This window comes from Macrobrachium nipponense, chromosome 11, assembly GCF_015104395.2.
Source record: "Macrobrachium nipponense isolate FS-2020 chromosome 11, ASM1510439v2, whole genome shotgun sequence".
NCBI classification, from domain to species: domain Eukaryota; kingdom Metazoa; phylum Arthropoda; class Malacostraca; order Decapoda; family Palaemonidae; genus Macrobrachium; species Macrobrachium nipponense.
Window position 1 is genome coordinate 8,305,271 of NC_061087.1, and position 9,437 is coordinate 8,314,707.

Sequence of the window (9,437 nt, forward strand, 5' to 3'; positions counted from 1 at the left end):
TATACGTTCTAATGCGGCTTGTTTTTTTTTTTTTTTTTTTTTTTTGCCACGTGAGTGTATCAAGAAAGTGTGATACATGATTTAGGACTTAATTTGATAGTTAAGATACTTTCATTTTGAAGTTTTGTAATTAGAGGGGTGATAATACATTCAAGATCAGCCAGTTAAATGACATTTTGTTACGTAAAAGCCCTTTGATTGAGTCGTTCAAAGTTTTGTTTCTATCTTTGACTACAAATAATGAGATAAAATAGGATGGCGGGGGGAAAAGTGACAGGAAATATCACCACGACAGGAATCTCTAATTAGGGAATCACGCCTTACAAGAATATTCCATTCCAGAACACAAGAGACCAGAAGCTAATGACCAACACAGAAATGATCATGAAGTGGAACGACAGCTTCCTCAGGTGGAATCCCGCCGACTACAATAACACCACAGTTATCCGAGTTCCTTACGGAGCCATTTGGTATCCTGATATCATCCTTTATAACACGTGAGTGCAAAGACAGTTTTCCGGTAGGTTTGAGTCTTCCTTACAAGGAAGGATTGGTGCTGTTCATTGTCGTGGAAATAGTGACAGCTGTTCACCAAAATGTTGGGAAATATCTGTAATTGAAAACTTCGTATCAACCTCAAAAGAATCATTCTCATAATTCAGATGCATTGTTAAGCTTCATAGGCACATTGTCATTAATTAAAAAAGAGCATGATAATATTTACAGCAATTAATTCTTCGTGACTGTCTAGAAATAAATAAAAGGCTGATGCACTTAGTAGATGAACGAATCTGAAATTTTGAGACCCTATTTTGTTCACGTTCATCTTTTTCCAGAGCGGATTCTAACTATCGTCTGGGGATGATCGCTACCAACGCCATCATTTCTTACACGGGGGAGGTCGAGTTGATCTTCCACGCCATATTTCAGTCGACCTGTGACATCGACATTAAATGGTATCCTTTCGACCAACAAGACTGTAAGATGCATTTTGCGTCATGGACTTACGATTCCACAAAGGTATGCCAGAGAGAGAGTGTGTGTGTGTATGTGGAAGGAAAGAAAGTGGGAAAAAAAAAGTTACTTAACTCGGAAGTAAAATAACATCAAAATTTGCTTCTTAAGTGGTAATAACTAGTTTCATGACTGCCGCCCGCCACTTGAAAGAAAGGATAAAGATTCAAGTCCTTAAGAAAGCACCCAGAATAGAATTGAGCCATAAATATTTCCTCTAACGAAGTTACTTTCTTTTCAGCTTCGCTTGGTCCAGGCACCTGCGGACCTTTCGCAGTATAATCCTCACCCTGAGTTTTACCTCGAAAATTTCTACTCAGAAATGTACGAAGCTGAAGACCCGTGCTGCGCAAACACATTTTCCAGTAAGAAAATAACTAAATTTAGGAAATATTTCTAACATTCTCCTTGAAATTAAATGTTCCTAATTTGCATCAGTGCATAAAGATGCTTTCTGTGTTGCAGAATTGCTATAAACTTTCAACGTCTGAAAATTCAACAATTTGATCCTAGGTCAGCACATGATCTAATTCTCATAATTGGCCAAAAAATCGAATTTACTGAAACGTATTTCAAATATGACTAAACTTGAACTATCCAAAGTGCATGGTATGTTTCTGAATGTAACTGCAAATGTGGTATCTTTAGCGAAAGTTAAAAATAAACCTCAAATCCATTAGATGTGGTACGAAGGTAATGTTTACTGACGGCGATGAATAGATGAATCTTTAACATGTTCACTGAACTAGTTCATTAATTTCGATTTCTTTTTCTTTTAGCTGTAGTTTATCATGTGCAACTACAGAGAAGGACGATGTTTGCGATATATTTCTTCATTATGCCTGGGACCATCGTCAACATTTGTGGTAAGGTTATTACGTTGAAAGATTTAAGTACGTCAGTTTTATCATTGATCTTCATCATCGGTTGTTTAGTAACTTCCTAGTAAATCATAATCTATTAGAGCCACATATTACTTGTGGTCATAGCAAGTAAAATAACGAGAACATTTTATTTGGGCACTAAAATCAGTTCAAATGCTTTATAGATTTTAGCATTTTCCTTAAAATAGTTTTTAAAATTATATGTAGAGCATCAAAGCTTACCGTCCTTTATCCCTCAAGTGTTTATGTCAGCGTACTTCATCATTTCGAATATCGTTTCTTCCGTCGTTCCTTCCAGCCCTGCTGACCTTCCTCTTGCCCCCCGAATCAGGGGAGAAGATCAGCCTCGCCACCAACGCCTTGTTGGCCATGATGGTGTTCCTGATGGCCATGACCCAGGATATTCCACCCACTGAGCAGGTGCCTCTCATAGGTAATCAATTAAACGTTCTTTTGAATATCAGTTACGAGAAAGAAACATCAGGTTACAGGAAAGAAACCTTTAGGAAGTGTAAAAAACCATGAGTTCCGCCTCTCTAGATGTACATATAATGCATAGCGTAGTATTTGCTTATAAAGACATCATCTTCAAAATAGGTCTGTCAATTTTCTAACGTTACTCCAGCTGAACCTTCTCTGTATGGGTGTGTGTTCACGTAAACTAAAAGTAAATCTTCTACCGACGATTTAAAGAAACAGAAATTCGTGACAGCACTGAATATGAACAAAGGCATTGATCTTGTCTGTTAATCAAACAAACCTTTGCAATAGAAATCTAAACAACATTAAGACCTTTTTTCTAACCTCTCTCTTGGCAGGTCGTTATTACGGGGGCTGCATCTTCCTCTTGTCTCTGAATATCGCAGCTTCCGTCTACAGTCTGAGATGCTTCTTCACTTCAGACGCTCGTATGTCCAGGCCTCTCTGGTAGGTCAAGGTATTGAATGGCGTAAAATAATTAGTTCTCTGCTTTGCAGCATTCAAGAAATTCCTTTTTCTCGCTTACGAATTACTAACATATAATGGACAGACGTGAATCAAATTGTAGGCCTTGTGGAGTTGATGCTTATTAGATAAATCCTCCCGTTAAAATTGGATCTCTTGTATCTATCGTCTCCCATTTTTCCACTTTTACTTTCCATGGCTCTCTCACCATCTTCCCTCTTTCTCCTTTCTGTTGTCCTCTTTCAAGCGGCACCATACTCCGTAATTCATGCCCAAAGTACAGTGAATCTGAGGGTACCTCCAAATACCAAAGTACAGCAAATCTGAGGGTACCTCCAAAGTGCAGTAAAACGTCATGAACAAGGGTCAGCAACTTATGCACATACGTCACAAACTGGTTAAATACAAGTCAACGACTTACCTACTTAGAGCTTCATACAGTTATCCTTCGTTCTTCACTTCCGGACGCTGGTTTATCTTAGACCTGTTGCGATGTGTATGGGATAAATTGCCAACATATGTTTTTATGTTTTTGACATGTTTTACTGTAGTGTGGATGCACTTAAGTACAACTTTTATTTATAACTGACGTTTTTGCATCCTTTAGTCTTAACTCAGTATAACCATACTGTTATCACTTGATACCCGCGCATATTATATAATATATATATATATAAAATATATATATATTATATAGGTATATATATAATTTATTATATCTATATATTTATATATATATATATATATTATATATATATATATATATATATAGATATATATATGAAGCCTTATCACATTACCGTGATTCATACTATACATACATCGAGCTACAAATGTCCTTTAATATCTAGTTCGCTCTACTTCGGAATTGATATATTTTCATATATGTTAACAGAACGGGAATATTTTTAGTCGATAAGAAATTTGTCGGCTCCCGGACACGAACCATCGAATCAACAAATTCAAGGAAGCGCACAGCGAAGCCTTAGACCCACAACGCCATCGACAAAAAAATAATTCCCCTTCAATTAACATATATGAAAATATATTAATTCCGAAGTAAAGCGCAAATTAGATGTTAAAAGGACATTTGTAGCTCGATATATATATATATATATATATATATATATATATATATTATATATATATATATATATATACATATATATATATATATATATATATATATATATGTGTGTGTGTGTGTGTGTGTGTGTGTGTTTGTATATACTCTTTAACTGGACATCCTACCATTTTCTTTAAAAAGGCTTATAAAACTCAGAACTGAATGAGCAGCTATGTTACGACCGATGTATGTGTATTGGTCGAGATATAAACGCTTATTCAAGTTACTTCATTTCTTTAATGGGCTTCTTAAAGTAACGCACTGTTGCGTCATGGATCACGAATTCTTCTATATCTGACAGTATGCTGCTGCAGTTCTTTGGCCGCTTACTCTTCGTCTCTCCTCCTGAAGAAGTAAAAAGAAAGTGGGATCTTGAACTCGCTTCGAAGGTAAATATTTTCTCTGTTCTTATAATTCACCTTTTTTATTAAACAAAAAGTTATTTGTCTTACATGAGCATGACTCCAACAGTAAAAATGACCTTATAACCTAAGCTAAGGTATTAGATTTCTCCTCCATCGATGCCCTGAAAAGATAGTCTGTCAGATTAATACCTAGAATTTTGGATCTTGATTTTTGGCGTCTTATTGATCTCTAAATGATATGGTAGATGGATGGATCGTTGGGATACACTTCATACTTCTTTTAAATTAATTTCATCTGGGAGTTTCTTTATCGAGCTATGCTCTTTGTTATCTTCAATATGTTTTCTTGATGTATAAAAATAAATTTTCGATTATTCCATCATCTGATAATAGGATGAAAATCAGCCTAATTGTGGCATAGCATTGTTGTTAAAAAAAAAAAAAACATTTCTACGCAGGAAGACATAGGTAAATATAACATAGCTTGAATATAATATATCTAAATAAAAGTGGAAAGGTGTTGGTGGTTTAACAACAGGCCTTAGACACGTTTAATTCCAGTTTAACTAACTTTTGATTTTAGTCCCTTTTTTAAACTTTGCTGTGACTAAAAGAGAGATATCGGCATGTGGACCCTTTGTGGGTTGACATTGCTCAAATCCATGTACTGTAGAGCAGCCTCCTTGACGCATATAATTATAGGTCATACAAGCGCAATCAAGAAAACCAGAAAGGAAGGATTTACTGGAAAATGAATTTCGTTTGAAATCTCGTTTGCTTGAGCTCCAGATCCCCCGATTGGTGAGCATGTCACACGTAGTTTAGCAAGAACGGTAGTCTGTATAACTTTAGTCAAAGTAGTTGGTTGCATTAGTCAATCTCACCTTAGGCAAAGTAGTTGACAATTCGCGAGAATCAGATCTGCAATAACTTTTCTTATAGATCCCATTTATATTGCGAATGTTGAATTGGTAGCAAAGCGTTGATTGGGAGTGGAAAGATGACAGAGAAAAGATGCTTCAGAACAAATTTGATAAACTATATCTCAAGCAAAATTGAGTGATGATATAGTAGACTGGTTTCTCAGTGATACCTTCTGCATAAGAAGCTGTCTCTGACCAATAATTTAATGTACTTGATGAGTATTGAGCAAACATGCTTCAATGTTATAGGCTCAGACAATCCAAATATTGAAAAATAAAGATTAAATGGTCTTCGCTAACCTATTCACTTTACTTTTATCGTAGTTTTTTATAAGTTTGCTAATCATCTCTCAGATTTTACAAATTCCAGTTTCAAATCCTTACTCTCTTTTTGTCCTGTGACACATTATTTTTGATTCATTATATCTTGATGCTTTGTACTATTGCAGACATTATTTATGATTCATTATATCTTGATGCTTTGTACTATTGCAAACATTATTTATGATTCTTTATATCTTGATGCTTTGTACTATTGCAATTTTTCAAATTGGAGAAAATTTTCACACTGAGAATAGGACATTCGCTAAAGAGCAACAACCTTACATAGCAATCCAAATTGAACAGAATTCTAGTAAATAAAAGATAATGATAATACAAATAGTAAGAATAAGTGGAACAAGAGATTTATATATATATATATATATATATATATATATATATATATATATATACTATATATATACATACATATATATATATATATATATATGTATATATATATATATATATATATATATATATATATATAATATATATATAGTTTTATTTTCAGGCGTTTTTTATGAAAAATATGACGTAAAATGAACGCGAAAAGCTTTGAACGGCGTATCAGTTTGTTAATCAATTCCTCATAACTCCCACTACCTAGAATGAAATATTTTGGCTTTAGCTTATTTTTCGATAATGTATAAAAAATTTGTCGCAGTCCACGATTAATCACAGTACCTGTAGAGCTCTTTGTTAAATGTTGTACAAAATGTCCCGTATTAGTGCATAGATGTCTGCTGCTATTTATTTCTCATTGTGTTTTTCACATTTCATCAAACACTGCTTCCGTTCAAAATTGTAATAAAGGATGTGATTTCCATATACAGTGTCATTAACATCTTTAAGTTCTTCATTATGAAGAATCCTTAAACAGTGTAGACAAGTGACGAGTCAACATTATCAGGGGAAAGTATATTGATAGTTGAGTACGATTTGTTTATTTCACGCTAAAAATCTGTGCAAACTCTCAGAATTCTATTATATGATTCTTTGCAAATCATTTTTATCTCTGTAACAAACAGAGCCTGGTTTCAGTGCTGTTGTGGAACTTGCCAGACGTATTTAGGGAGACAGTTTACGGGGAATTCTTCTTGTAACTTATCTCACTTCTAACTATCCCCATAAATATTCAGGTTGGCTGGACATCCGATGGATCGAAGTCAGCCTTCATTCGAGTGGAGCCGAGTAAAGAGGATTCCGGCACTTCACTGAGTAAGTTGTTTCTCACTTGTTTTATCCTTTCTGAGATTTTCTTGTCAATCGTTTCTTTAATTTTTCACTTTTTTACAATTTCTGTGTGGAGCCAATGACCAGATAGCCTACGTAAGTAGTAATTCCATTACTACTGGTGATATAAGGAAACTATTAGATAACTCTACTAAAACTGCTTTGTGTGGTGTATGACAACCTTCTGAATAAAATTATTGTCAGCGTTAGACGAATAAGCAGTGAATTTAATATTGAGACCGTAACGTACAATAAACAAGAAATTTGTGAATTATCTAAATACTTTATGGGAAAGTTCGAGCTAAGAAATGAAGAAGTTTTGAAAGGTGGATTACATAGCGCGTATCAAGCTTAAAATTGTGATTCATTTAACAGTCAGTTTGGTGCATAGCTACTTTATGTATTTATTTGCAGATGAATGTGTTATTTGGGTATACAAAGAAATTTCAGTGAGGAATATGTTTCCAGCTATAAGAAGTCACGACCAGTCATTGGGTCTTTACTATAGTCCCTTTAATAGATCTGTTACTGATTCAATGGAATTATGCTGAAATGTATTATATTCTTCCACAGCCAGCTACCAGCAGCGTAGCCTAGAGGCACTTGAAGGTATCCATTTGCTCCTCTTATCCAAGGAAGTCCAGAAGGCTAAAGGAATGACTGGAAACGGTTCCTCAGCATCCTCTGACTATTCTCAAGAATGGCGATATTTCTCTCTCGTGTTCGACCGATTTTTCTTCGTTGTTTCCGTTTTGGTCTTCGTCGTCTTTAACCTGGCTGTTCTTCTTTCGTCTCCGCATGGCGTCAGGTTCGAGTACTGTCCACAAGGACCTGGAACCTGTCCAGAGGACTGGGATGCTGATGACAAATTCGCACTTCTGGAAGCTGGAGAAGGATTGGCGGCAGTTCACGGCGAAGATCATCCTTGATTTACTGAGGAGATTTCTTACAGTTTAAACTTTTCAAAGTATTTGTGAGGCTTTCCTTGGGCAACGGGTAAACTACCTGTTGACTAAACAATTCCAGTGTTGTACAGACGTTCTCTCCTTAAAGTTACTGAAAATCTATTGAAAATTACCATAAGAATTAGACATGTTAACAAACCTTTATGAATTCTTGTTCATCAAACAATACCATGTGAATGAATAGTATCGAAGGGATGTCATCTCTGGACTGAGACTGGCTACATAGACATAGACTTTGAAGAAAAGACAGGCCATTTTCTCAGTATTTTTCTTACACAACTAATAATTACCAGCACCAAAGCTAATATATAAGTACTGTGAAGTGAAGAAAATATCCTGAGACAAAATCTTGGACATTTCAGGTATCGGTGTTTAGGAAAGTTGCTTAGGAAATGTTCACATTTTGTTACGCTGCTTGTTGCGTAATTTTAGCTAGATGACCCTCCTCCCTTCCTTTTTCTCTCCTCAGATGAATAAATAGATTGTGTAGGGATATATATAGTATATAATATTATAATATATATATAATATATGTATAATATATATATATATAAATATAAGATACCAAATATTATATATACAATTATACCTATACTATATGTTATAGATTATATATATAATAATATATTATATATAATATATATATGTGTGTGTGTGTGTGTGTGTATGTATGTATGTACGTATGTATTTTCATAGGTATATAAATCCAAAACAATATAAATATAAAATATATATATATACCGTATATCTATATATTCATATATATGTTACGCAAAATGTGGATAATTGCCAAATGTGTACATTTTGCAATTAATTTTGCCTATTGTGTACAATTTGCAGGCACCAAAAACGCTGCAAATTGTACACAATAGGCAAAATTAATTGCAAAATGATACATTTGGCAATTATCCACATTTTGCGTAACATATATACTATATATATAGATATATATATATATGGGGATACAATCCACAATGAAGTAAATTCCTCTTGTAGTTTAAAAATATAAATTTCTTGTATAGGATTAAAGCTTTCGACCATCAACTGTGGTCTTGTTCACTTTAGTGAACAAGACCACAGTTGATGGTCGAAAGCTTTAATCCTATACAAGAAATTTATATTTTAAACTACAAGAGGAATTTACTTCATTGTGGATTGTATCCCCATTTACTTAGAGGTACGACATAGTACCTGGCTTCTGCATATATATATATATATATATATATATATATATATATATATATATATATATATATATATATAATATATATTATATATATTGTATATATATATATATATATATATATATATTATATAAGTTAATATACATGTTCGAATGCGTCTGTGTTTTTGTATACAACGATCATTGCATGTCATCATGTCGTAATACAGAATATTGTTTGCCAAGCATTCCACATTTTATGAAATAAATCTGCTATGATATCAACAAATTTCTTCAGTACAATTAATCTATTGTAAAATGGAATTTTCGTTACCCATCGCACATGTACAAGGAGTTTTATGTCACACTACTGTTTTTCATTAATATTATGTCCCTAATATTCAAAATACCTATAGAAAGAGTTGCACGTTTTGTAGGATTATTAGAAAAAAATATTAGTTTTGATTTTGGCCGATATGATTATGAAATATCAATG

General features: G+C 33.8%; 1 protein-coding gene across 1 annotated transcript; it reads left to right on the forward strand.

Moving 5' to 3' along the window:
* Nucleotides 1-348: 348 nt before the first annotated feature.
* LOC135212871 (neuronal acetylcholine receptor subunit alpha-2-like) lies at nucleotides 349-8,164 on the forward strand. The gene is made up of 9 exons (XM_064246655.1): nucleotides 349-497; nucleotides 837-1,020; nucleotides 1,256-1,379; nucleotides 1,794-1,880; nucleotides 2,197-2,331; nucleotides 2,717-2,825; nucleotides 4,271-4,358; nucleotides 6,721-6,799; nucleotides 7,388-8,164. The coding sequence occupies exons 1-9, from the start codon at nucleotides 364-366 to the stop codon at nucleotides 7,741-7,743; spliced, it is 1,296 nt and encodes a 431-aa protein (XP_064102725.1). The 5' UTR covers nucleotides 349-363; the 3' UTR covers nucleotides 7,744-8,164.
* The last annotated feature ends 1,273 nt before the right edge of the window (nucleotides 8,165-9,437 follow it).